General features: G+C 45.1%; 3 protein-coding genes across 8 annotated transcripts; 2 read left to right on the top strand and 1 right to left on the bottom strand.

Moving 5' to 3' along the window:
* Positions 1 to 1949: 1949 nt before the first annotated feature.
* On the top strand, positions 1950 to 6530 carry taf5 (TAF5 RNA polymerase II, TATA box binding protein (TBP)-associated factor; the record flags this gene model as incomplete). The annotated part of the gene is made up of 11 exons (XM_080520442.1): positions 1950 to 2361; positions 3142 to 3370; positions 3444 to 3759; positions 3837 to 4000; positions 4215 to 4350; positions 4426 to 4546; positions 4688 to 4817; positions 4905 to 5069; positions 5193 to 5370; positions 5633 to 5810; positions 6121 to 6530. 11 exons carry the CDS (start codon positions 1950 to 1952, stop codon positions 6333 to 6335), a joined length of 2244 nt encoding a protein of 747 aa, XP_080376568.1. The 3' UTR covers positions 6336 to 6530.
* A 50-nt stretch (positions 6531 to 6580) lies between these two features.
* On the bottom strand, positions 6581 to 7632 carry atp5md (ATP synthase membrane subunit k). Its single transcript, XM_080520453.1, has 4 exons — positions 7558 to 7632; positions 6956 to 7060; positions 6790 to 6885; positions 6581 to 6708 (listed from the first exon to the last, which is right to left on the bottom strand). Exons 2-3 carry the CDS (start codon positions 7040 to 7042, stop codon positions 6796 to 6798), a joined length of 177 nt encoding a protein of 58 aa, XP_080376579.1. The 5' UTR covers positions 7043 to 7060; positions 7558 to 7632; the 3' UTR covers positions 6581 to 6708; positions 6790 to 6795.
* Positions 7633 to 7810: 178 nt separating this feature from the next.
* On the top strand, positions 7811 to 25943 carry pdcd11 (programmed cell death 11). 6 transcript variants are annotated; one of them, XM_080520434.1, is made up of 36 exons: positions 7811 to 7833; positions 8572 to 8689; positions 8869 to 9015; positions 10342 to 10506; positions 10988 to 11149; positions 11242 to 11362; positions 11458 to 11633; positions 12260 to 12367; positions 12482 to 12694; positions 12833 to 12957; positions 13043 to 13103; positions 13711 to 13857; positions 13958 to 14209; positions 14799 to 14924; positions 15007 to 15201; positions 15371 to 15541; positions 15627 to 15840; positions 15985 to 16134; positions 17188 to 17300; positions 17407 to 17909; positions 18144 to 18206; positions 18400 to 18493; positions 18730 to 18819; positions 18921 to 19023; positions 19986 to 20163; positions 20932 to 20988; positions 21071 to 21190; positions 21326 to 21448; positions 21542 to 21710; positions 21913 to 22044; positions 22145 to 22291; positions 22368 to 22621; positions 23126 to 23360; positions 23504 to 23657; positions 24102 to 24267; positions 25770 to 25943. In XM_080520434.1, the coding sequence occupies exons 2-36, from the start codon at positions 8588 to 8590 to the stop codon at positions 25939 to 25941; spliced, it is 5508 nt and encodes a 1835-aa protein (XP_080376560.1). In that variant the 5' UTR covers positions 7811 to 7833; positions 8572 to 8587; the 3' UTR covers positions 25942 to 25943. The 6 variants fall into 6 exon arrangements, with proteins under 6 accessions (XP_080376560.1, XP_080376562.1, XP_080376564.1 ...); XM_080520436.1 differs by lacking the exon at positions 7811 to 7833 and adding an exon at positions 8277 to 8403 and having other exon boundaries at positions 14799 to 14915; XM_080520438.1 differs by lacking the exon at positions 7811 to 7833 and adding an exon at positions 8277 to 8403 and having other exon boundaries at positions 22148 to 22291; positions 23192 to 23360.
* Positions 25944 to 25974: the final 31 nt, after the last annotated feature.

Here is a 25974-nt window from a genome sequence, read left to right as displayed (position 1 = left end):
AGATTTCCCTGTGGCGTTCATAACGTGAGTTTAATTATTTAGGGAACCAAGTTTCCTCACATATGAGTGTAAAGCTTTGATTTTACATGATAAGTGAAGGGAGGGTCATGAACAAACGCATGAGTGAGAAGCCCACCAGGCCTGATTATAATTGACAGTGACCCCTGTGTCCTTTCTCCTGCCTGAGGAGCACTGCTACATCCATTTCTCCTCTTCTTGCCTCTATTGGGTTGTATATTTTTTTAAATATCACACCTGTTTCAAAGACTGTTGCACTTTTTAAGATTTGTCCCGATCAGTCAGCAGATAAATTCTTCTTTTTTTTTGTTTTAAATGTAAGACATACTTTAGACTCACTGTGATGGGACAAAACAAGAACTATATGGCAATATAGTCAAAACTTTGTTGTTGTTTTTTTTGTTTTGTTTTTTTTAGCTTTCAGCCCTTTTATACAGTCAATACACAGTTTTATTTAATATGTTTGTTCATATTGTGATTCACATTGTCATTGCTGGACCAGCCTGCACAGTTTGTGGGCGCGAGATGCCACCACCTGGTACAAAATGGTACAGGTCGAATCGCCACAGGGAGAAAAAACACTTTTATAGAAAACTGGAAAATATAAACAGCAAATTGAAGTTTGTTTTTAAGTGTAAAACATTTCACATTGCAGAAATTTAAAGGTTGTGAGGATATCTTAATTTTTTTGGAGGAATATATAAACCATTTTATGAACAAATGTAGTTAATGTAGTTAATCATTACATGTACATTTACGCCAATCACAACTTCTCTCATATAAACAGTCTCCTGAGATTAATATAACTAATAATGTGCTTATAATCTTAATCACATTACATGTTGTATATATTTTATCAGATTCCTAAAACTAATAAAACTAGTTTCACACTGTAGCTCATAACACAAAATGAAATGCAGTCACTTTTGTTAGATACAGAATCATTATCAGGAGTCACAGCATCGCGATGAATGAATCATTAAATATAACATCAAGTGTATTTGATCAAATGTAATCATTATTTGCAAGGTAATGATTATGAAATGCAAATTTGATTTGATAAAAATGTATTGATTGTGTTAAATCAGGTCATTTTAACAGTTGATAATGATTCATCATGTTATAAAATGGAAAGACAATATTTCATAAAGCATGCAAAGCAAAGCTGTAATGATGTCCTACTGAGTCATTCTTACAAAACAAAACAAAATTATTGTTTCTTGATTAAGTCAACTCAAAGAAGGAAAACTTGATATTGTAACATGATAATCACGTCAACATTTATTTTTTATGAATATTATTTATTAAATATGATGAAATGTATCTAATCATTATCACCGAGGAGCAATATTTTGTCATACATTAGCTGTTGTGAGATGCAAATTCATCGGGATTTAAGAAAAATCAATAATGTCTTTATTATTTCATCCAGTGCATTCATGACTAACTAACGTGGGAAAGTTCACACTTTCTGGTTGGAAAAATAAATTGTCTAAGAAGGAACTTCCCACTGGAATAGAATAGAATAGAATAGAATAGAATAGAATAGAAAAGACTCAATAGAAACGAGTCAGTGAGTTTACTGCTCAATGAACGCACCATTAAATTAGAAATTGATGAAATAACCTTTCACATTCACCAGTGTGTTGAACTATTTTGTTATTTGTTGGTTTCCTTTTTTCACGTGGTATTTGAAAACGCATTCTGTACAGGTTTACGTTGAGGGGAAGGACGACGTTGATGAACGGATGACGTGATCAACCAAAGTCCCGCCCCTTTTGTGTTACGATCTGAGCCGTTTGTCCGCGAAGGGGGCGGGACTACGTCGTTGAACAGTTGACGTACAGCAGTAAGGACCAATAAAATGCGCCGATCTTCTCCGCTCGGAGGTTTCCGCTCTCAGATCCGCACATGCGCGTTTCATTTGTAAGATGGCGGCCGTGCAGGGGGGACTGGTCGACGCGGTCGAAGAAAAGAACCTAAAATCAGAAAGTGCAGCCGACGGACTAACAAATAACAGCGCGAATGATGGCAGGGCGCTGTCTACGTCCCCCGGCTCCAGCTCGTCGTCTGGGAGCAGCAAAGCGGCGGCGGCGGGACCCCCGGAGGACCAGCAGACCCTGTTGGCGGTTCTTCAGTTCCTCAAGAAGAACAAACTCACCGAGTCCGTGGACATCCTGCGGCGTGAGGCGGGCTTACCGGAGGATTCCCTGGACGGCAAGGGGGCTGACTCCTCCGGTACCGGGGCCGGGGGTGCTGCGGGCTCTGGGGAGTTCGGAGGCGTGGATGCGAGCTCTCTCCTCAGCCGAGTGACCGTTTCAGTCCCTCAGGCGTCAAGTAAAGGTTCGAAAAAAAAAAGTGTTCGTCAGTAAAAAGTGACGCGAAGCTTCTCCTGTCTTCTTCTCCTGTGTCCATGTGATGCAGAGACATGATTAATGTAATCATAACAATGAGATCAAACTACTTACAGTGAGTGGAAGTGGCCATGTGACCCACGTCGAGTGTGTTTTTGTGTACTTGGAGGATTCATTCATTAGAAGGGTGTGTTTAAAACACTCAATTCAAGACCACATTAAATAGTTTTTAAACATACGCAATGAAATAGAGGGATATCAACAGATATCCATATTGAGTAGCTTTAATACAACTGTAATAAAGCATTATAAGCACTTTTAATAAAACGACAGTGTAATAAAAAATACATCCATATAGTTGTAGATGGTTACTAAGGTAAATGTTGTCTATAAATACAATTCAACAACACATTAATGATAATAATATATTAAAAAATATACAAATATGAAGCACAAATCAGACAGAATAGCCCAAAAGACAGCTGTTTACAATTGAATTAAAGTGGGATCTCTTTGACTTTTTAAATTTTGGTTGTTTTATTTTCTCCGTATGGACTTTAAATGGCTATCATCAGTGAAACAAAGATTTAAAATTTTGTTTTTCAGTCTTTTTCAGGTTTCCAACCCATTTAGACTGTGAATTAATGACAGTTCCCTTGTTATTATCTATCTAAAGTACATTTGCAGTATCGCTACGGGTGGAAATTCTTAAAAGCAATGCCATCAGCTGCTGACCCATCTCCACGTCTCTGTGTCACTCGTCCAGCAGCCGGTGCAGAGGATCAGCCAGACGTCAACGTGGTGCTGTCAGCCTACAGCCAGCAGGGAGACCCAGCTCTGTATGAAGTCTACTACAGCGGCCTGAAGAAGTTCATAGAGACGGTTTTGGATTGTCATCGGGCAGAACTGTCGCAGGTCTTCTACCCGCTGTTTGTCCACATGTACCTGGAGCTGGTGTACAACAATCATGAAACTGTCTCCAAGGCCTTCTTTGAAAAGTGAGTGGCCTCACTGAGCTCTGCCGCTCTCGCTCCGTCCGTACTTTTTGCTCAACTTTGTCTTTACTCTCAGGTTCAGCGGCGACCAGGAGTGCTACTACGTGGACGACCTGCGTGTTTTATCCAGCCTGACCAAGAAGGAGCACATGAGGGGGAACGAGACCCTGCTGGACTTTCGCACCAGCAAGTTCGTCCTGCGGATATCCCGTGACTCCTACCAGCTGCTGAAGAGACACCTGCAGGAGCGCCAGAACAACCAGATCTGGAACATCATCCAGGAGCACCTGTACATCGACATCTTCGACGGCATGCCGCGGAGCAAGAGCCAGATCGACGCCATGTCGGGCAGCTTGGCCGGAGAAGCCAAGCGGGAGGCCAACAAGACCAAGGTGAGCGCCGAACGCCGCACGCAGCGTTACGCCGGTGTTCTTATTGCCCCTGAAACTCACACGTCTCCCTGCTGCAGGTTTACTACGGACTGCTAAAAGAACCGGAAATAGAGCTTCCGCTTGACGACGAGGACGAGGAGGCAGAGAACGAGGAGGGAAAGCCCAAGAAGAAGAAGCCCAAGAAGGACAGCATGGGCTCCAAAAGCAAGAAGCAGGATCCCAATGCTCCCTCACAGACCAGGTGGGAAATCTTCTTTAAATCACTTTACAATGGGTTTTGATGTTGGGAATTAATTTTTAAGGATGTCATGGTGCATCAGCACCTCAGGCCCTCTAGTGGCAACATCCCATCACTGCCTTTAAATAAGTTCAACACTTTCTGAAGTCATTTCTGAATAAGGTCTAAATTGTGTCAGTGTTTACTCATCAGTTTTTGTTTTTTTGCTTTGTTTTAGAATCCCCCTCCCAGAGCTGAAAGACTCGGACAAGCTGGACAAGATCATGTACATGAAGGAAGCCACCAAAAAGATCCGCCTGGGACCAGATAACCTCCCCTCCATCTGCTTCTACTCTTTTCTCAATGCGTACCAGGTAAACCCTCGTGACTGCGGCCGGTCTCTGTCTGCTTTGTGAGACGCCGACGTTCCCTCCTCTCGTCATCTGCAGGGTCTGACTGCGGTGGACTTCACCGACGACTCCAGCCAGGTCGCAGGCGGCTTCGCGGACTCCACGGTACGAGTGTGGAGCCTCACCCCCAAAAAGCTCCGCAAGGTCAAATCGGCAGCAGGTACCTCACACCACAGTTCATGAAATAGCTTCGGACATTTCCTGCTGCTTTGGAGCCAAAGCGAGACTCGCCATCCATCTGCTGTTTGGCCGGGTGGATAGAAAAACTGTGCATCTTAAATGTTTCTTTTCTTCTATCAAGACTTGAACCTGATCGACAAAGAGTCAGACGACGTGCTGGAGAGGATCATGGACGAGAAGACTGCCAGCGAGTCGAAGATCCTGCACGGACACAGCGGCCCGGTGTACGGCATCAGCTTCAGCCCCGACAGGTAGAACTCAGTGGCCCGCGTCCGACATGCCATTAAAATGTGTTTTAGAAAAAAGCAGAAGTGAATGTATATTTAATCTTTTTCCAGGAACTACTTGCTGTCAAGTTCTGAAGATGGAACAATCAGACTGTGGAGCCTCCAAACATTTACTTGTCTGGTGGGCTACAAAGGCCACAACTACCCAGTGTGGGACACACAGTTCTCCCCCCACGGATACTACTTTGTGTCTGGGGGACACGACAGAGTCGCTCGGTAAGAAGCGGCAGAGGTCATTCTGATGCCTGTTCTTCTGTGTTCTGGTAGACGTGGAGGTTATTGTCGTTGGATTCTTCTTCAGACGCCTCTCATTGTGTGTTCTGCTGCTTCCTCCACCAGCCTGTGGGCCACGGATCACTACCAGCCTCTGAGGATGTTTGCTGGTCACCTGGCTGACATCACCTGCACCAGATTCCATCCAAACTCCAACTATTTGGCCACGGGGTCGTCGGACCGCACCATTCGCCTCTGGGACGTCCTGAATGGAAACTGTGTGCGCATCTTCACCGGACATAAGGTCAGAATTCAGAACACTCCTTCTTGATGTGTTTGATTTAGGACTCTGCACAGGTAGAATGAAATTAAGTCGGTTGTTTCCAACCTTCTTTTTTTTTCTCCCTCCTCTGGATGCCCCCCCCCCCCCTGGTTTGTGTTTAGACAGTTTGAGTTTTTCTCAAAACTTCAGTGTCGGGTTACAGGTTATTTCACGTTTCTAAAACGGCCCAATCCGCAGAAGCGAATGCTCCAGGAACAAGTACTGACCCCGTTTGGTCCCTCAGGGGCCGATCCACGCACTGGCGTTCTCCAACAACGGGAAGTTTTTGGCGTCGGGAGCCACAGACGGCCGAGTCCTCCTGTGGGACATCGGCCACGGCCTGATGGTGGGAGAGCTGAAGGGCCACACAGACACCATCTACTCCCTCAAGTTCAGCCGAGACTCCGAGATCCTCGCCTCTGGTGGGCATTCATTCTCACTTATACATTTTAACATCGACAAGCTTGGATGATTGAAATACAAACTATTTAGAGAAGAGTGAATCGTTTTTAGGATTTCATTCCACTCATGACCTACAAACTATATTTATTCTGACAATAAATGCTTCAACGGACTTGAGCTAAGAAATTATTTCAGCGAAAACAACTTTAAATATTTCACTTTGAGTAATCCGAACTATATTTAAGCCTCAGAATTTGAATCGAGATGCACCTGTACTCGATAATACCGCACAACAAAAGACAGTGAATGTGATTTTACTTTGTTTTCTAGGCTCTATGGACAACACAGTTCGGCTCTGGGATGCAATGAAAGCTTTTGACGATTTAGAAACGGACGACTTCACGGCAGCTACGGGACACATCCATCTACAAGACAACTCCCAGGAGCTCCTTCTGGGCACTTACTTAAGTAAATCTACGCCCGTCGTCCACCTCCACTTCACTCGGAGGAACCTGCTTCTGGCCGCCGGGGCCTACAACCCCTGAGACTGAAAAGTAATCAACTCACTGGATCATGAAATGATGGAATTATGGGACTCAGATCAACAACTGTATTATCAGTTTAACTGGCAAATGTGTCCGACTGTGAATTAGTGTAAACCGATTTCCAGGTCCTGCGTGATGAAGCAGGTTTTTCTCCAGAGAAAAGAATCACAAAGTGTTTGTTCATGGCTGACACTTCTGTAATATAGACTTTTGTACTGGTGCACACTGTAAATAAAAATAACATGTTTTCTAAGCTTGGGGCATATATGTTTTTATTGTTTACATGGGAAAACCAAACGATCATATTTAACAACAAGCATGTCCAGCTGCTCTCCCCACCCTCAGCTGTGAGAAATGGTGGTCAAACGGAAACCTGCAAGGACGCAAGAAGGCACTTGGAGTCAAAACAGTCACACGGAACTCAAGCAGGGTTAGAGATAAGACAAATACTTACATGTGATCACTTCTCTGTGACTGCGGCTTGCTTCTTGGGCTTCAATTTGAAGAAAAGGACAATGGCTGCTATGGAGGCATACGTGGCCAGGACACACTGGAGACAAATTGGAAACAAATCAGCGCACGCATGTTTGATTTCCTCATAAATATGGTGCACAACTTACATTCCTCCTTCCTATGATGGTGTATGAATTGAAGTATCTGGCGAACCCAGTGAACTGGTGCTGAGTTCCTGCATCGTGTCCTCCCATGGTGGCTGTTCACTGGTCCTGACAGGAGAAATATGGCTACAAATATTAACATTTTTGACCTTGGAAGCAAGACATGAAACGAAATATGAGCTCCAGTGGTTAATGCCGATTTAATCATAGTTTCATAACTTAAAAATATATTTTTGTTGAGTAATTACATAAACCAAACAGCAACCTTTCTCGAGATTTAGCTCAAAACAACTTTCACGTCGCAAGTATATTCTACAATAGGACAAACCAGTTAGATTACGGCCACAAACACCCAAGCGTGTTGTGAATTAAACATACAAAAGACACTTCATTGTGACTTTTATCTGTTTTTATCTCTCACATCCAGCACGGTTTGTTCTTTAGCACAGACGGTAGCATGCTAAGTTAGCTTGCAGGTTAATTCAACTTATTACATTCCTGTTTAAATTTTACTGCATCATAAAAGCGTTTTAAAATCCAATCGGCATTCTGCACACACCAAATGGGATAAATTGGTTTTATTTTTTGGACAGATTAAGGTTTACCTTTCACACACGACCGCTGTGGAACCGGATTGAGGAAAGTGTCCTTCAGCAGAGGCCGCAAAGCTACAATCACGAGGACGTCCCGCCCCTGTGGGGACACAATCCTGAGTTTCTATTGGCCAGACTCAATGTCAGTCAAACTGGCGAGAGGAAGCGGTCACTGATTCGCTGAAAATACTGTCAATCATTCTGCCCGGCCCGTGATTGGGCAGAATATGAAACACCCTCATGGGTTTTTCTTCCGGGTGAAGATCATGGCGTGTTGCTGAACAACATGTGAGTGTAGAACTCTTTAAATTCTGGGGCTTACTGGGCTGTAGATATTGTCAGATTAGGTTTTGGGTTGCAAAAATGGTTAAATTAGAATCGCACTTTCACGAGAAGCGAGATCAGTGTTTTGGTTGGTGTAGATTTTCGAAATAAGTAATAATTTGGTTGACGTGAATTAAAACGGATGATTCTTACAATCGTATTTTTTTTCTTTATATATTTCCCTGTACGTCCCTTGTAGTCTTGTGAAGAACTGTCACACATTTACCCTTTAAGCATCACTCGCACGGAATAATTTAAAATATTACTTCTGCTGTCCGTATTTTCCCTCATCTGGGTTTCAGTGTGTATATGTGTGTTTTTGTTGAATAGACCGATGGATCATATATTTTCGTATACATATTAATTTCTTTTGTGTGCCACTATCCTATTTGAACTATTTTTAACTATTTGTGCAATGTGGAGCTGCTGTGATGACCACTTCGGGAAACACAGGCCATACACAATGCATTACCGTAAGAGCACACGGATTTCAAAATAAAAGTGGCATTCCAGGGAATGAGACCTCTAAATTAGGTAATGAAACACAAATGAATACTACTGCTAATAATAGTAGGCTTTGTTGGTATATCTTCAGTTTTGTTGATTAAGCTCTGTCTCAGTCCTCATTTTACCTTCTTCACACGATGATGTGTCATCAGCCTTTTCACTTTGTTTCTCTCTCTCTAACTTTGACTTTATCAGATAATTATTATCAAACATGGCATCAATGGAAGAGGATTTCCCCCGAGGAGGGGTGGCGAAGAAGCCCACCGAGAGCAAAATAGCGGTGCAGCGGACAGAAGTGGACAACCTGTTTCAGGTACAGTTCAAGACCTGATGGAGAAACATTTCTTGTAAATAACGTCACCATGTCCATCATGTTAAGTCATTTTGGATTCGCCTCGATAAATTAGCCAAATCAAAATGTCATATTTGGTGCCAGAAACATTTGTTAAATGCATTTATTTTGATAGCGTCTCCTTCCCTATTTTTCTGCAGTCAAATGAACAGGCTGACGCTAAGAAACGAAAAGGAGCGGCCAGAGATGAGAGCAAGAAGCTCAAGAAGCAAAAGACGGAAGAAAGACGTGCTGGAGGTCTGACCCTCAACACAGCCGCAAAAATTGTGGAAATCCTGCACGCCAAGGTAGCGTTTTGTACTTTTCTGGTAGTTTAAGGTTATTTTGTTTAGTTCTCGGATCCGTGTGTGCTGACCCAATGACAGATCCAATGTATGTAGCTCCGCCAAGGACGTAACAAAATCATCGGTGTATATTTATTTATCTGTCTGTATGTGTGTCTGTTGGCAAGATTACATCCTACTGAGTGGATTTTGTTGAAGTCCTCACCACAGATAAGATATTAGGCAATGGAACGTTCTATAAAATTTTGGAGGTGATTCAGATTTTGTTTTATAGGCTTTTTTAAGAATTACGTCAAAACTGTATGACAGATCTCAACCAAATTGTCATCACTGATAGATTTTAGGCCAGCAAAAACCATTTTAACATTAGAGGTGATCTGGATTCTGGATGAGGATTCTATTTTTTTTTTTTTTTTTTTTTTTGAGTCCAGGTCAACCTTTGGCAGCCATCCGAAATCTCTGATTGCTCTTGTTCATCCTTAAAAAGAAATGCAGTCAATACATGAATGCCACATTGTGCACCTCAAGCAATACGCTGAGTTCATGCAATTTTTTGCAAAGCTTCAAATCTATCAAAACATGTTAACTCAATTCATTACATTCCACAAGGAGGTTATAAAATCACCCACATTTATTTGTCTTTGTTGAAATAATGACCTGATCTTCATGGAAATTGTTACACGGGTACATTTCGATCAAAGGGAGAGCCCATTAAATTTTGGTGGGGATCCAGTTCAAAAAGGTTACATGCTTATCCTGTCACTTTAGTTAGACAAGCGCACTGTGGGAAATGGAGTCATAGAAGTGTAGTTTGTGTTGTCCCACTGCGCTCCATTGCTCAGCAGCAGAGTGAGCCACCAGATAGAGTGTAACTCCGTGATCAGCCAGGCTTCAACTCTGGATCCAATGATCATGTGGGTGAATGGAGCAATATTGTCTCATCTTGTGTTCTCTTAAATTATGAACTAAAATCATGGGATCACCAAGCTTTGTCACTTTACTGTCTATATGATTATATGTTGTATATATTTTTAAATTGTTATTTTTAATAGTATTGTTACATGCCTTTTTGCACTGTGGGTCCGAGAGGACTGAAATTTCATCTGTGCTGTATGTCATACATATTAGCACCCTTGACAATAAAGCTGACTTTGACTTTTTGACTAAATGAACAAAGGCAGTAGATCTGGATATGTGTCATTTCCCCGTGTCCATGTCGACCCTAAGCGGAGGTCAGAAATCTCTGATTGCTCTTGTTCTTAATGCGACACTCAGTCAGTCAGATTGTTTCCTCCTCGCAGTCAAATGTGTCCCATCGTTTCCCTTCAGAATGTGAAGGAGGGCATGTTGCTGCTCGGCTGCGTGAAGGATGTGTCAGACTTCGAGATGACGGTCGGCCTGCCCTGCGGCCTGCAGGGTTTCCTCAGCATCAGGAACATCTGTGACTCGTACACCAAGCTGCTCAATGAGCATCTGGAGTCGGTGGACACTGAGGTAGGTCTGCGGCAGACGGCTCGGAGCGCAGGTTCACTGGTGCCGCATCGCGCAAAATGGATAGTTTGTGCGCTTTCGTAGTGTCTTGTAACGCAAGTCAGTTTACACTGTAGGAGAAGATGCTAAGTTTGTTTATGTATGCTGGTGTGCAAAACACACAGAAGTGAATTTTGATGAATGGAGGATGAAAACATCCGTGTGCAGTGCGACGTTGGCATGGGGGAAGCTGTTAAAAAGCGAAGCAAAGATCAGTTTGATTTCATATTTGGGAAGAAATATAAGCCAAAGATACTGACGTGAAAAGTTTTAACTGAAATGCACCTAGTTTAGCATTAATGTGAATTTCTTTATTGATGTTTGGGTTAATTTTATGGTTTTACAAGTTAAATATTCGTATGAATTTGGCTCCAGGTTTGTCGTGGGGGTGATGATACCTGCTTTAGAGTCTGACATGAGTCTTTGTCCACTCTTTGCTGAACAGGAGATCTATTCCCTTCAACACCTTTTCCACCCCGGCATGGTGCTCAGGTGTGCGGTTGCCAAGTTGGACGTTGCTAAAAGTGGGTCGATGAGCATCCAGCTGTCAATCAACCCCAAACTGGTCAACAAGGGTCTGACGTCGAGCTCCTTAGCAGCTGGAATGGTGAGGGAGAAACGAGTTGAGCCTTTAGTCCATCATTTAATTCATACACAATGTGAACATTTCATTTCAAACCACTCGACTGTGCGATTCAGGTGCTGAGTGGCTGTGTGGAGAGCGTGGAAGACCACGGCTATGTGGTCGACGTTGGCCTGGGCGGAACGAAAGCGTTCCTGCTGAAGACGGCCGTCACGGCGAAACACAACAATCCCGAAGGTTTGAAAGATATAAGTGGTATAAACAAACAAACAAAAAAAATACTAGAAATTCACGATGTGACTCTGATCTGTGCGTGTTCTTTGTGTTTCCAGAGCTGAATGTGGGTCGCTGTGTGACTTGTCAGGTCGACGCGGTAAAAAACGACGGCCGCGTGGTTCAACTCTCCATCAACCCGGCCGCCATCGCGGAGGCTTGTGCTGAAACCAGTCAGGGCTGGAACCTCACCAGCCTCCTGCCGGGCCTCCTGGTCAACGCCACCGTGAAAAAGGTAGAACACACGCTTTCTCCAGACGCACTCGGCAATCGCTAGTTTCATTATTATGGCTTAACATGAGCAAATGTGACATAAGAGACGAGGCCAATGCATTTATATAGTAACATTCAGACACGAGGGAATTTACAGAAATGAAATAAATATATCAAAGCAAGGTAATTAAGGACAGCATAGAAATGAGAAGAAATAATGCAGAACTTTATCAAGATGAATGAAATGAAATTAATGAATTCTATTGTTTAATTGAGGGCCAATAATAGTGTTTTAAGTCCTGATATAAAAGAAGTGAGTGTCAGCAGGAGGTTCGTTCCACAGGTGAGGAGTGAAGGAACTAAAAGCTGCTTGACCTTGTTCCGTCCGACTCCGAAACATTAATTAAACTTCTTCTTGAGGACCTCAGCGGGTCTGGATGTTTCATGTTCAACTTGTAAATCTGAGATCTATTTAGGCCCAAGATTATTTAAAGTTAATTCCAAATGGTTCTTCTGGTCTATAAATGTTTATTTTCAGGTCTGACGCCACAGTTTACACCCAGATTTCTTGCCTTGATTTGTTGTCCCGGTGAGTGTTTGACTTTTGACCTTCCTTCTTTGCGCTCCAAAACAATTTCCTCCGTTTAGGTGACGAAGCATGGCCTCCTCCTGGACTTCCTGTCCTCCTTCACTGGCCAGGTGGATTTTCTTCACACGGAGCCACAACAAGAGTCCAGCTACACCGAGGGACTTCAGGTAAACCTCCTGGGGAACCCGTCGCCGGCTCCAGTCATCATTCCTCGGCGTTCCCGACTTCGGTTCACGTTCACACTCTTGACGTCTCACCGCATTTCCCCTGCTCTTGCACAGGTGCGAGCGCGGGTGCTGTACGTGGACCCGACCACCCGTCTGGTGGGACTGAGCCTGCGCAGCTTCCTCACTCAGCCCGGCGCCTCCGTCGAACCCGCGCCGGCCGGAGAAGACCGGATCGGCGAGGTGGTGAAAGACTGCAGGATGACCGCTATGCACCACATGTCTGGAGCCACGCTGGAGCTTCCAGACAAAACGCCGGCCTTCGCGCATGTGAGTCCGTCTTTATTTGTGTTTTTTTTTTTTTTTTCTTTTCATTAAAACGGGAATGAGCGGCCATGACAAGGTTTTCAGAAGTGCTGCAAGGCTTCGCTCTAGTTTTAATAACATTTGTTTTCTCTGTTTTGACAGAAAAACCATCTGAAAGAGTCAAAAGATGAACTGAATGAGGCCAAAGTGTTTGCCAAGCCCGAGCACACCTGCAGGATCCTGGACTTCAGCCCCATGGACCAGATTCACTTTGTCACGTTACGCATGTACGTAGTGTCTCGTCATCCACGCGTGTTTGAAGTCGACCTGACCGATTTTACCCATAACAATCTTGTCCTGGTCTGATTTCAGGAGTGTGATCGAGAAGCCATTTTACAGATATCATGACCTGCAGGCTGGCCAGGTTGTGGAGGTGAGTGTGTGTGTGTGTGTGTGTGTGTGGGGGGGGGGGACTCTGATTGGCTCCAGCTCACCGTGACTCTGAAATAGAAGTGTTACAGTAAATGGAAGAAACAAACAAATTCTTAAATGAGTGCGTGACGGCTCCTATTATGAATAATTATATAATTAGACTGACATTTCTCAGCAGGTCTTTTCACAGTAACGTCCATGTGTACATTAATTGGTCATATGAATGTGCGTTTTTCACCGAAACCTCACTCATAATCTTTGCCTGCTTTATTAAACCATCCTAGGTTGCAGTAGGGAAAGAGCAGGATTCACCCATGTCAGATCAGACACGCTTGTTTCAGTCACCAGTTAAGTGTTTTGTTTGTGGAAGGAAGCTGGAATAAGATCATGCAAACTCCTCATAGATGTAGAGAACTGTTCTCATGCACCAGAAGGTTTCATTAAAATTGGCTCTATGTTAAGATTGGATTCATTTTCTGCAGTAAATGTTAGTTTTTTTGTGAAAATACAGACATTTTCCGGTGAAATGGGGCTGAATGTGGCGCCTGGACGGAAATGTATTCCACACCCTTACTCTAATAGACATTTCTCTAATTGTTTCCACTCAGGGCACGGTGTCAGTGCTGCTGTCTCAGGGGATGCTGGTGCATCTGTCCGACCACATTAAAGGTCTCATCCCTCGAACGCACCTCTCAGACATCATCCTAAAGAACCCGGAGAAGAAGTACGCCGTGGGCATGAAGCTCAAATGTCGGGTCAGTTCATCCCCGTGGATTTCAACGTGCCGAACGGCCCGACGCCGTCGCCTCTCGGAAAAGCCCAAGTCGGTGTCTGATTGCGTCGCCGTGCCCCCAGGTCCTGTCGGTGGAGCCGGAGAACAAGAAGCTGTACCTCACCAGGAAGAAGGCCCTGATGGAAAGCCCCCTGACGCCGTTCCTCAGCTACGCCGACGCCCGGCCCGGCCGCGTGTCGCACGGCTTCATCGTGTGCATCAAGAACTTCGGCTGCATCGTTCGCTTCTACAACAACGTGAAGGGCCTGGTGCCGCTCAGCGAGCTGAGCACCGAGCCCATCGTCTCCCCGGAGGACGTCTTCTACGTGGGACAGGTGAGGCCAGGACAGGCGCCAGGAAATGTAACGTTGTCGTTTGTGCATTTCGTCCTCGTCACGAAATTATGACTAAGATATACCAGCATAGGATTATTTGCCATCAACGGTTGTAAATGTAATGAAAAAGAAGCTCATTGTTTTTAAGGTAAGTTTATTAAATCAGGTGCATTTTCACTTCAATCTTTTCTGACTGTGGTCACGTTCAAGGTGGCTGCATCTGTTAAGATATTTTAGGCTGTGGAATTGTTGAAAAATTACAATAAGTGAGAGCTCTGCCCCATTTTTTTCAAGGTATGTTTAACTTTTAACTGTTTAACATTCGGGGGAGTTTTGGGTTTAGACGATCGTAAAGATTAGTATTTGTATGCACAGCTTTTTTTTATTATTAAATTTGTATATTTAATGAACTAAAAGGGTTGAAATGCATTTAATTATTCTATAATTAGAGAGCCAATACAGTTTACACTATTTCAAACGTAGTTAACAGGATATCTCTTCATCTGCTTCTCATTTCTGCTCCGTTGGGTTTTGCGATTGTTTACAAGTTCTTTGCTTCGGGTTCTGATGAGTTTCTCTTGTTTTCCAGGTGTTGAAGGCTAAAGTTCTCCAGTGCGACCCCGAAAAGGCCAAAATGGTGCTGTCGTTCAAGGCGGTGTTCAAAGAGCAAACCGAAGAAGCGGCGCAGCCTCAGTTTGACTGTGAGGTGGGGAAGGTGAGGGGAAATCTCCGGCTGCGTTTTCGCCTCCCGTCTGCCTTTTTGCCGCTGACGTTCCGTGTCGTCCGGTGCGATTCAGAGTCTGGAGGCGAAGGTGCTGAAGAAGTCTGCCAATGGTCTGGAGGTGTCCATCCTACCCGACGAGGTCCGCGCCACGCTGCCCACAATGCACCTCTCCGACCACCTGTCCAACTGCCCGTTGCTGCTGGACAGCCTGCAGGAAGGAGACGTCATCGCGAACCTCACCTGCTTCAACCGAAACAAACACAATATCGTATCCTCGTCTTGAGTTTGAACGATTTCGCAGGTCTGGTGTTCAGCTCCAACTTCTCTCCGGTTGTTCTTGCAAATGAAGTGGCTGACGTCCTTCTGGGACGGGAGAAATCTGTCAAGGTATGAAGCGCAGGAGTTTTGTGTGGTTTCCTTAGCTGCTTCATTCGCAGTCTCTCACCAAGAAGCCGGCGATACGTTGGTCTTTAGAGGAAGGAGTGGTCGCCAAGGACTTCTCCGAGATCTCCGTCGGAATCCAGCTGGTCGGCTGGATCAAGAACATCATGTCGTACGGCGTCTTCGTGGAGTTCCCGCACGGCCTCGTCGGCCTCGCGCCCAAATCGGTGAGACGAGGGCAATGAAGCCGGGGAATCTTCTCTTTTGCTCTGCATGTGTCGATCATCGCTCCCTTCTGGCTTCCCTTCCAAGGCCATGACCGACAAGTTCCTCAGCGACACGGCGCTCGCCTTCCAGCTCGGACAGACCGTCGTCGCGAAGGTGACCAATCTGGACGAGGAGAAGCGGCGCTTCCTGGTCACGCTGAAGATCGCGGAGATCACGTCTCCGGAGGGCGACGCCCAGATGAGGCTGATCCACGGCCTGCGGGAGAGGAGAGCCGTGTCTGAAATGTTGGCTGGAAGAGGTACGGGGGGGCTCGATTTTTCTCTGTGGAGGGAGAAGAACAAGTTCTCATGAGATACGGCGTTGAAAGTAATCGGGACGTATTGGATCCGCACAACTGACTCTGCCGCTTCTGGCCACTTCCTTCCCGTCTCCCGTTCCGTAGATGACGGCGGCCTTCGCCCCGCCCTGGCGGCTCTGTGCGTGGCTCAGAGGCTGAAGCTGACGGTGGACGCCGTGAAGGACGGCGGCGCCACGTTCAAGTCCGATGACCTGACCGGAGCCACGATCCAGGCCAGCAAGCACCACGTGATGGGTGAGGACCAAACCGCGACCAGCTGAAACGCACCGACAAACTTAACGACACTGAATACTTCCGATGTATTTACGTATAGAAACAGACTCAACGCGTTCAAAACAACACGTAAACCAACATAATCAAAGATTGAAAGAAGGAAGGAGGAATAAATAACTGCAAAGTGTTAAATTGTCAAATAAAGAAGAATACAGGTGTGGAGTAAAAGTGATGTTAACGGTTATACATTTTGTGTTTCTTACAGTTTCTTAGCTTGTATACTACTACTAATGATAATAATAATAAAAATGTATTCGTTATTATCATAGTAGCAAAAATAATGGCATTTATTAAGATTCTCCATTATAAACCAATTACTTTCAGAACAAATTGAGTTACTGTTGTGAAATTGGATTAATTGTTAATTTTTTTTGTCATTTGGAAGCGACAGAAACCTCCGAAATGTAATCATTTTACTCCAAAATTTGATTAGTGAAGGAAAAAAAACGGATTCTCAAGCTGTTTTTATCTCATTTTTCTCATTTCATATCTCATTTATCTTATCTCTGTGAGTGTAAATTCACTTTTTTCTATTTCGACATTTCATAGACAAACGTTAAAATAAATTGGGTAAAAAAACTATTTGGTTATTTGACAGTAACTGTTATCGTGTACATTCAACATCTGAAAACGTTTTAAGTGAATGAATGTTTATGTCTGGTCATAGTTTAAAACGCAGAAAATACAAACGCCAACAAAATACTCTTCACTTTAAATGACCAACAAAAATAAGAGGCTGAAGCCAGTAGCGCGTTCATGTCTGCCCTATAAATACTACGGAATGATATATAGAATATGTACAACTTAAAAAAATAAATAAAACCAAGAGATGAGAACAAATTAAAGTAGTTTTTTTTTGTTTGTTTGTTTGTTTTTTAATTGCACACCCTTCACACAGATCAAATTAAAATGAAGTGAATGTTCTTGCGAGCCTCCCACGGACAAGAGACGGGTTGTTTTTGTTGTATTTTTCTACCAGTTGCGTTTTTTTTATATGAACTGTGTGTGTTTCAGGCGTAAACCTGACTGAGGGACAGAAAGTCACCGCCGTCATCCTCCACGTTGACGTCTTGGCTTCCTGTGTCCACGTTACTTTAAATCCCAAACTGCTGGGAAAGAAGAAATCTGTGAGCGTTCCTTCCACATTTAACATCACAACCTATATGTAAAGGATGATGTCACCTCTGGTGGGCGGTCCAGTTGTGATCGGGGTGTTTTGTGTTTCCTCTGCAGCTCACTGAAGGGTTAAAATGCGCCGCGGCGGTGCAGCACGTGGACGACGACTTCGCCGTGGTTTCCCTGCACAACACGGCGCAGCTGGCCGTGGTGCAAGCCCGCAGCCACCTCAACGAGGTTTTCCCCACCGAGTCCGGCAGGATCAAGGTGGGGGCGACCGTGGAGGTGGAAGTGCTGGAGGCCGCCTGCGAGGAGCTGCGGGGGCTCCCCCTGCTGGCGTGGAGCCGCGCCGCCGCGCCGCAGCGCCAGCACACCAGCTCGGAGAACCAGTCGGGCTCCAAAGGCTTCTGCTACGGCGAGGTGCTGCAGGCCCAGGTGAAGGCGGTGAAGCCCACCTGCGTCCACCTGACGCTGGGCGACGGCAGCGCCGGCCGCGTGCACGTGTCCGAGGTGATGGAGCCCGAAGACGTGCGAGAGGGCTCCTTCCCCACGTCCTCGCTGAAGGTGGGGAGTACGGTCACCGCCAGGGTCATCGGAGGGCGGGAAGCCTCCAGTCACAGGTGATTCTGACCTCATTCATTATCTGTATAAAGGAGAGGAGTTAGAATTGTGCAATAAGGTGAGCAGCTGTGACAGTTGCACATATATATTCTTATGACCAGCATCATACTGGCTGGAGCTGATGTGTGTTTTTTTATGAGCTGAATTTACAATAAAACATAAAACACAACACAGATTGTTTTTTAAGTAATTTATGTTGAGTTTAAGAACAAGATTGTGTGCATTTCTTTCAGATTCCTACCATTCTCCCATCCTAAATTTAAATTCACCATCTCGGAGCTCACCCTCATCCCCAGGTAACTCTATGCTGAAGTTTTATTTTTATATCCACCATGGAAAGCTTAATATTCAACCCTGCTGTATAACCCTTATTCTCTTATCGAAATCTGAGCCGAGACTTTGTGACTTTTTTTCCTCTGATACGCACGTTTTCCCTCCATTTTTCCTCAAACATTTACATTTGTATCTATTTTCTTTTTCTCTCTGAAGCAAACTGGAGAACAGTGAGTTCAAATCAGTAACGACTAAAGAAAAACTGAGCCAGTTGAAGGCCGGAGAGGAAATCACATGCTTTGTATCAAAGGTAAGTTTTTGTAATTGTATGTTGTTGGGTTGTTTTGTTTTTTTTTCCACTTTTCTTTTTACAAATGAAAATCGACTTCTGAGGAACACAGTCAGTTATTGAAACATATAGCCAGATAAGCTAATTACAGTTATTATAGTGTTAATTTATTTAATTTTTTTCCCTAATATTTTGAAAAGAGACCTGTATCTGTGTTCGTGTGGGCAAATATTCAACTAACGTGTTTCCATCTGCAGTTTCACCCCGACAGGAAGTGTTTGGAGGTCACCACTGATCCCAGCATTACCGGGACGGTCGATCTCCTGGCCATGATCAAAGATCCTAAAGTACGTTTTAGTGGAAAGCGGCTCACGGAGTCGCAGTTTATCGGACTCGGTGTTGACAGAAAACCAGATTTCCGAGATTTACCTGTGGACCATGCTTTCAGGATGCAGGCCACCCGGAGAAGCTGTACAGGCAGGGCCAAGCCGTCCGAGCTAAAGTGGTGGAATTGAGCTTCAAGCCTCATCGCTTCGTGCTGTCGCTCACAGGTACAAACGCATCTCGCCATCAGGTGTTTCATGTCATAGGTGATGCTTCCCGGGTTTCCACCCGCGCCTGTACCTGACTCGCCTCACTCCTAATTTCACTTCATGTGCTTATTTATGCCCCCCTGCAGTTGACATGCAGTTGCGTATCTATTCTCCCCCTCAGCCCTTCATCTTACCCCTTTAAAATGCGCGTTCACGAGAGTCTGAGGGGTGTCCCGTTTCACTATTGCGCAGAGGCTGAGGGCCGAGGGGAAGGGCTATTCACCCCTCGAAACGAAGCGTTTACAGATGCACACTTTAAACAGAGGGGTATGAGGACATGGTGCCGAAGGACTCGCATTTCACATTTATACGCTTCTAAAGTTATATAAACCTGTTGTGCTTTTTACGAGTAAGAACGGCAGTAGCGCTGCCGTATGTAGCTTCAGTGTGTCTTTGTTTGGTAGAGACCGTGTTTATAACATTTTATTATTACACTGTAGAGTTCCAAAGTCTTCTAATATGGGTGTTTTGAAAACAGCAAACAAGGAAGCTCCTCTGCTTTCACATGGTGAATGAGGAAATATTTCTGAAGTCCAAATACAGCACAAAAACTGAAGTAATCCATGTCTCCGTCTATTTCTTCTCCTTGATGTGGGAAAGGAGGAAAACGAAACAAAGCAGCCAAGCTGCTGCAACACGTTGAATTTGGGACGGCATCAACAAATCAACAAACATCCGTGGTTCAGCTCTGCTGATATAACTGCGCCGTATTATGACGTCAAAACTGTGAGACGGAGCGAGAGGGGGAGGGGGGCTGAGCAGAGGGAGAGGGGGGTCAATAATGTACAGATATCTAAACGTGTCAACGTTTTGGAAATTAAAAATTCAATGGACCACAGGAATCGGTACCACCGTTGCTCAACAACTAGCTGATAGAAAGGAGTCACAAACGTTTAGTGAAACTCTGTTTTCACTCTCAGATGTGTATCAGCTGGTGAAAGGCAGCGTGACTTTGGGGACGGTGGCCAGTGTTCTGCCACAGATGGGCCTCCTGGTTAAACTTCCCTTCGGCTCCATGGGAACCGTCGCCGTCACCGACCTGGCCGACGCCTACAAGCCCAACCCTCTGGAGGCCTTCAGCAAAGATCAGATACTCAGGTCAGTGGATAAATCTGCTTTTCTGCTTTTATCATGTATTAAAATGTAAATAATTGCTCAAGTATAATTAGACACAATGAATCTCCAGCTCCAGTTAAAAAAAAATGAAATTCATCCCCCATCACTTGTCCGGAAGTTTATTTTTTTGTGTTTTTTCACTCGTTTCCTTTAGAATTATTGCAGTGTTGATGCCCTATTGTTTATTATTCTGAAGTTATACACATTTTTAAGCAAGCCGTGACCTTTTTCTCTCACTCAGGCTCACTTCCTGACATTTAGGCCGAAAAACATGACAAGAAATTGAATGACCATTGTTTTTACAGAGACGTGTGATTCTTAGATGAATACACGAAGCCAGCTGCAGATCACAGAGATAAGAAAGGTCCTGAAACTAAACTTTGAGACGTGGTGGAGAAGTTCAGTGTTTACTTTGCTGAAAAAATGCTTAAACTACATTTTGATTTAGAGCTTTGTTGTCTGCGTTCTCAGACTCAACCTTTCTTCTCACTTAGACATTATTTTAGCTGTTTCAGCAAGTAGATAATGCACATCCATTTGTCTTTTCAATAAATATTTGGGACCTGCAGCATTTCTGACATGTTTAGTTAAAAAAAAAAGAAAAAGAAAGCTTATGTGAAAAGTTACAACACTCCTTGGGATTATATCCAGGATTGTAATTCGTCTCAGCTGCAACAACAGACTCTGCCCTCTTGACTCCGCCATGAAACGCACTTTGTTTAAAGTCCCTGCCTGATTGTCTGTCCTCAGATGTTTCCTCCTAGAAAGCGAAAAGGGCAAGTGGCAGCTGTCCCTGCGTCCGTCGAGGTGAGAGAGGGCGTCATTTCAAATCCGCGTTTGTGACTTTTCAGTGAGAGAGCGGGTGTCTTAATACAACGTGCTCCTCCAGGATAAACCCGCAAGCCAAGCCGGCGAAAGACCCGGAGGTTCTGTCTCTTCACACGCTGAAGGTGGGCCAGATCATCAGAGGCTTCATCAGGTCTGTGAGCGAACAGGGAGTCTTCATCAGGTAACTCAGCCCTTCGCCCAGCACGACACACACACACACACACACACACACACGAAGCTGAGACTGCAGAGTCTGATTGTTTTGGAAAGATTTCACCGCCTGACGTCACATCTGGTCGACACGTTTCACCTGCAGGCTTTCCAGAAGCATCACAGGAAGAGCACAACTCCAGCAGTCCACCAAGTACTATGTCACCAACCACAAGGTGCTGTCGGCTCACCTGCCCGCCAACAGCCTGGTCACCACCAAGGTCCTCAGGTACGACGGCGCCTCGGGCTGCGGCCCTCTGTGGCGACGCACACACAGTCTTTGTGGGAGTCCTCAGTGCAACCGTCCTGTTTCCGTCCTCAGTATTGACATGGAGGAGGAGTTTGTGGATCTCTCCCTGCTCCCTCTGGACAGCGGGAAGCCCGACGTCCTTCCAGAGTCTCTGGGTCTGCCGCTGCGACTCGTCGACGAGGAGAAGAAGAAACACGATCTCAAGAAGAGCAAGAAGCGCAGCCTGTCTGAGAGCGAGCCGGTAACTGCAGCGCTGGGTTGCACTTTTATTTTCTCACGCAGTATTTTTCCATTGCATAGTAAATACTCAGACCTCTTATGTAAATCCGTCATTTACTGCATCATGTCTTTGATCAGACTTATCTGTTTTGGCTCTGCCGTTTTTCTCGGTATGTTTTTTTCTGTTGGACATTTTTGAACCTTCATCTTGTTTAACTTTCCAGAAACCAACCGATTCCAAAAACCCAAAGAAGAAAAAGAAGGACGCAAAGAAAACGAGGGCCGACGACAACGACAGCGGGGTGGAGGTGTATTTCAGAGAAGAGGAGGATAAAGAAAAAGCCGAACCTGCCACTGTGAGATTTTTTTGTCTTCCCTTGGAAAAACCCTTTTCATTACAAGCAATACAATCCTCCCGCCTGTCTGAAACCTCGTTTGTCTCTCACTCGCCGGCAGCAGCCTCCACCCAGCTCAGCCTGTCCTTCCAGACTGCAGGTAGCGGCCAGCTTCTCCTGGGACGTGGGGCTGAGCTCCCTCAAACCGGCCTCGGCCGCGCAGGCCGGAGACTCCAGTGACGGGGAAGAGCGAGAAGAAAGCGCCAAGGTGAGGCGTCCGTGAAGGAGCGTCCTCCGCCCTGACCCGAGCGGCCCGTTACAGCTCCATTAATCTGCCCCGACAGTCACAGAAGAAGAAGTCGCACCACGAGGTGGAGCAGGAGAGCAAGGCAGCAGAAAAGGCTCTGGTTCAGCGGGAGACGGAGCTGATGGATCCGAACCTGCGGCCGGAGGACGCGACCGCCTTCGAACGGCTGCTGCTGGCGTCGCCCAACAGCTCGCTGCTCTGGCTGCAGTACATGGCTCACCACCTGCAGGCCACGCAGATCGAACAGGCCCGGGCCGTGGCCGAGAGGGCCCTCAAAACCATCTCCTTCAGGTAACGGGACTGGAGGGCAACTCCGCTCAGGTCAATGTCAAAAAAAAAAAAAAAAAAAAAAAAAAGGTTTGTGAGGAGTGGACATAGATACATGCCAGGAATTTTGGGAAATAAGAACAATAAGAATAAGAATACACAAACTGTATCAAGAATCTTTTGTTGTTTTTTTACTGTTTTAACAAAGAGCTTTAAGTTGTTGTTTTAAAAAGTTATGGAAAAGATGCCAGTGTGAAGCTCAAATACTTGTACGTCGGTGCAGCATAAAGGGAAAAGCGGTTTGTCTATTTTGAACGCCTTAATTCCAATGCTTTTGGTTTTTACAAGGAATTAACAAGAAAACAAGGGGTGGAAATTGAGTTCAAAACTAATATCTATTTTATCGAAAGACATGATCGATATCTAAATGAACTCGTGAAAAATCAGTAATGGATATGATTCAATTAGATTTTATTTCTACTGCGCCAAATACAGCAGTCACTTCAGCAGGTCTTGTTTCGCCCCAAGGAACAAGACCTGTGGAAACGGCTCGTCACTTTACCCTCGTATTGAACTGCATCCTGTGCCGGTCAGGGAGGAGCAGGAGAAGCTGAACGTGTGGGTGGCCCTGCTGAACCTGGAGAACATGTACGGCACCCCGGACACTCTCCGGAAGGTGTTCGATCGGGCCGTGCAGTTCTGCGAGCCCATGCCGGTTTACCAGCAGCTGGCTGACATCTACGCCAAGTCGGACAAAACCAAGGTCCGGAAACGTTTCTCTGGGAGCGGACTTACCTACAGCCTTGCTCTACACTTTGATATATTTCTCTGTTCTTCCAATACATGTGTGGGTTGTTGTTTGTGTTTTTTGTTTTTTTTCTTCTCACCGTTCGTATTTTCCTCCAGGAGGCAGAGGGCCTGTATAAAACCATGGTGAAGCGTTTCCGCCAGAATAAGTCGGTGTGGCTGAGCTACGGGACGTTCCTCCTCCAGCAGGGTCAGAGCGACGCCGCCAGCACTCTCCTCCAGAGGGCGCTAAACAGCCTACCCAGCAAAGAAAGTAAGATGGCCTGTGCAGACTTGCGGGTTGAAAAGCCGTGCGCACACTCGCCATGTTTGATCTGTTACCGCCGTGCACTCGAGGAGTGGGACGCTTGCTAATTGAAGCGCAGCCGCTCAGGTCACATTGCAAGTGTCGCTGAAGGGCGTCTGAACACTGCAGTCTCCAGTTACTGTCAGCAGCTGTACCAGTACTGCAGCTGTTTTTGACACATTTTAAAGCGACTGTCGGGCAGAAATCTGCATGAAAGGTCTGACTTTAAGATGAGACTCTAGTAGTAACTTGCAATGATGTTTAGATGTGATTTTTTTTTTTTTATATATATATAGAATATAATTGCTTATCTTGAAATGTAACGATAATCAGTGGAGCCATTGAGACTTCCTGATCACTATCTAAATATAAACACAATATAAATCTGTTTTTATTGTCGTCCCACCTCAGGCGTCGACGTCATCACCAAGTTCGCTCAGCTGGAGTTTCGGTACGGCGATGCAGAGAAGGGCCGTAACATGTTCGACAAAGTCCTGACGAGTTACCCGAAGCGCACCGACCTGTGGTCCGTTTTCATCGACCTGATGGTCAAACATGGCTCGCAGAAGGAAGTCAGGTAAACAAAAGCTCCTCACTCCATTTGGGTTGCTCTCATTATTATTATTACTGAAAATAGAAATAAAAAGTGTAAACTCATTCCTTGTTAAACACACCAAAACCAGCCGGACACATTACTGCTGTAAGAACAACTCCAGAACCGCATTTTAATCATAATAGCAGTCATTTCACTAATTTTGCCTGCATAAAATATCTGTTTATCAAACAAGTATGTAAAACTCACATTTTCGGCTATTTGTTTGGAACATCCATCAGATAACCTCCGTCGATAGTTATCGTCCCAATCGAAGGAAACAGAATTGCATATTGTTAATAAATATAAATAAACATTGAAAAACACCCGAAAACAACAGAAAGGGAAGAAGCTGCTGTCATGATTGCATTGGAGTAGTTTTAGACATTTTCTAGTTAATGATAAGCTGGGTCGTCCTGTGTTGCAGTACCACTTTATACCACTTGATGGTGAATTGAGTCACTGTAGAAATCTGCAATGAGATACCAAAATATTGTAACTCTTACACCACGTGTGTGTTTTTGTGCCACAAGTCAGTGCGTTTGGTTGTTTTAGTAATGAACCCAAACACACATGCAGCAGGGAACAACATGTTAAACATTAACGATTGGAGCACACGGACATTGGTATGGACAGATGACCGAATTGGATTGTTGTCACGGTGACCGTCAACTGTAAAACTACCAAGTCCCGGGAGAATGTGGACTGGGAGTCATGGCACTCTGGAGGAAAACGTTGTTGTTATTGTTCCATCTACTGAGCATGTGCAGAAGAACTATTTACAACAGCACAGTAGCAGCATATCTGAAAAGTTGTTTCCCCCATTTCCACGGAGACTCAGGCCCTGTCCACACGAGCCAAAACAATCTTTTTCTTCTCCCGGCCATTCTTGAAGTGTCCCATCAAAACGGCATCATAAAAATGACTCAAAACAATGTAGTCCATATGCCAGGCTTACGGGTGGCGCTTTAACTTTGCCATAGAAATAAGCTAAAAACAGAGAATAAGACACGGAGCATCCAAGAATTCTGGTTCTGGAGAAATCCAACATCTGGCCTTAGTGAACTGAATGGCATCAGTAGCTTCTGCAGCAGGACCTGAAGCATGTCCTGCTGCAGCGTCGCAGGGTTATCGGGTGAATTACATCTTTTTCTTCTTTTTTTTTTAGCAAATGCTAGTTTTGCCCATCCACATGGCAGCAGTTTAAAATTTCTCCACTCTGGAACCCGTTCTCAAAAAATAAATAAATAAATACCTTCCGGCTCCTAAAAGGCAGCACCATGTGGATGACCGGCCAAAAAACGATGCAGTTTCATGAACGGAACCCCAAAACACAATGACGTTTTGCATTTTCACTTAAAACTGACAACTTTTAAGAAGTGCACCGTTTAAGTACCAGTGAATGACGATCTCAAAAGACACAAAGTGTAATAACTGTTTGTAAAGCAGTCCGTTCCTAACGCGCCCTTCTCCTGGACCTCTTGCAGGGCGCTGTTCGATCGAGTCATCCACCTGAGCGTCTCGGCCAAGAAAATCAAGTTCTTCTTCAAGCGCTACCTGGAGTACGAGAAGAAGCACGGCACTGCGCAGAGCATCCAGGCCGTCAAAGTAAAAGCCGTGGAGTTTGTGGAAGCGAAAGGCACGGAGGCCGCCAGCTGAGGAGTGAGCGCGTACTTCACCGCGCCGTTTCCC

The sequence above is a fragment of the Blennius ocellaris genome, assembly GCF_963422515.1.
Source record: "Blennius ocellaris genome assembly, chromosome: 3".
In the NCBI taxonomy this organism is placed as follows: domain Eukaryota; kingdom Metazoa; phylum Chordata; class Actinopteri; order Blenniiformes; family Blenniidae; genus Blennius; species Blennius ocellaris.
Note: the sequence above shows the minus strand (reverse complement) of the source record. Positions and strands in the feature narration are given on the sequence as shown.

Coding starts and splice junctions, on each gene's coding strand:
- atp5md (XM_080520453.1), bottom strand. CDS start 7,042: ATGGGAGGACACGATGCAGGAACTCAGCACCAGTTCACTGGGTTCGCC. Junction 6,886..6,955: donor CCATCATAGGAAGGAGGAAT/GTAAGTTGTGCA, acceptor ATTTGTCTCCAG/TGTGTCCTGGCCACGTATGC.
- pdcd11 (XM_080520434.1), top strand. CDS start 8,588: ATGGCATCAATGGAAGAGGATTTCCCCCGAGGAGGGGTGGCGAAGAAG. Junction 19,024..19,985: donor CTTCGTGCTGTCGCTCACAG/GTACAAACGCAT, acceptor TTTCACTCTCAG/ATGTGTATCAGCTGGTGAAA. Junction 23,361..23,503: donor CCAAGTCGGACAAAACCAAG/GTCCGGAAACGT, acceptor ATTTTCCTCCAG/GAGGCAGAGGGCCTGTATAA.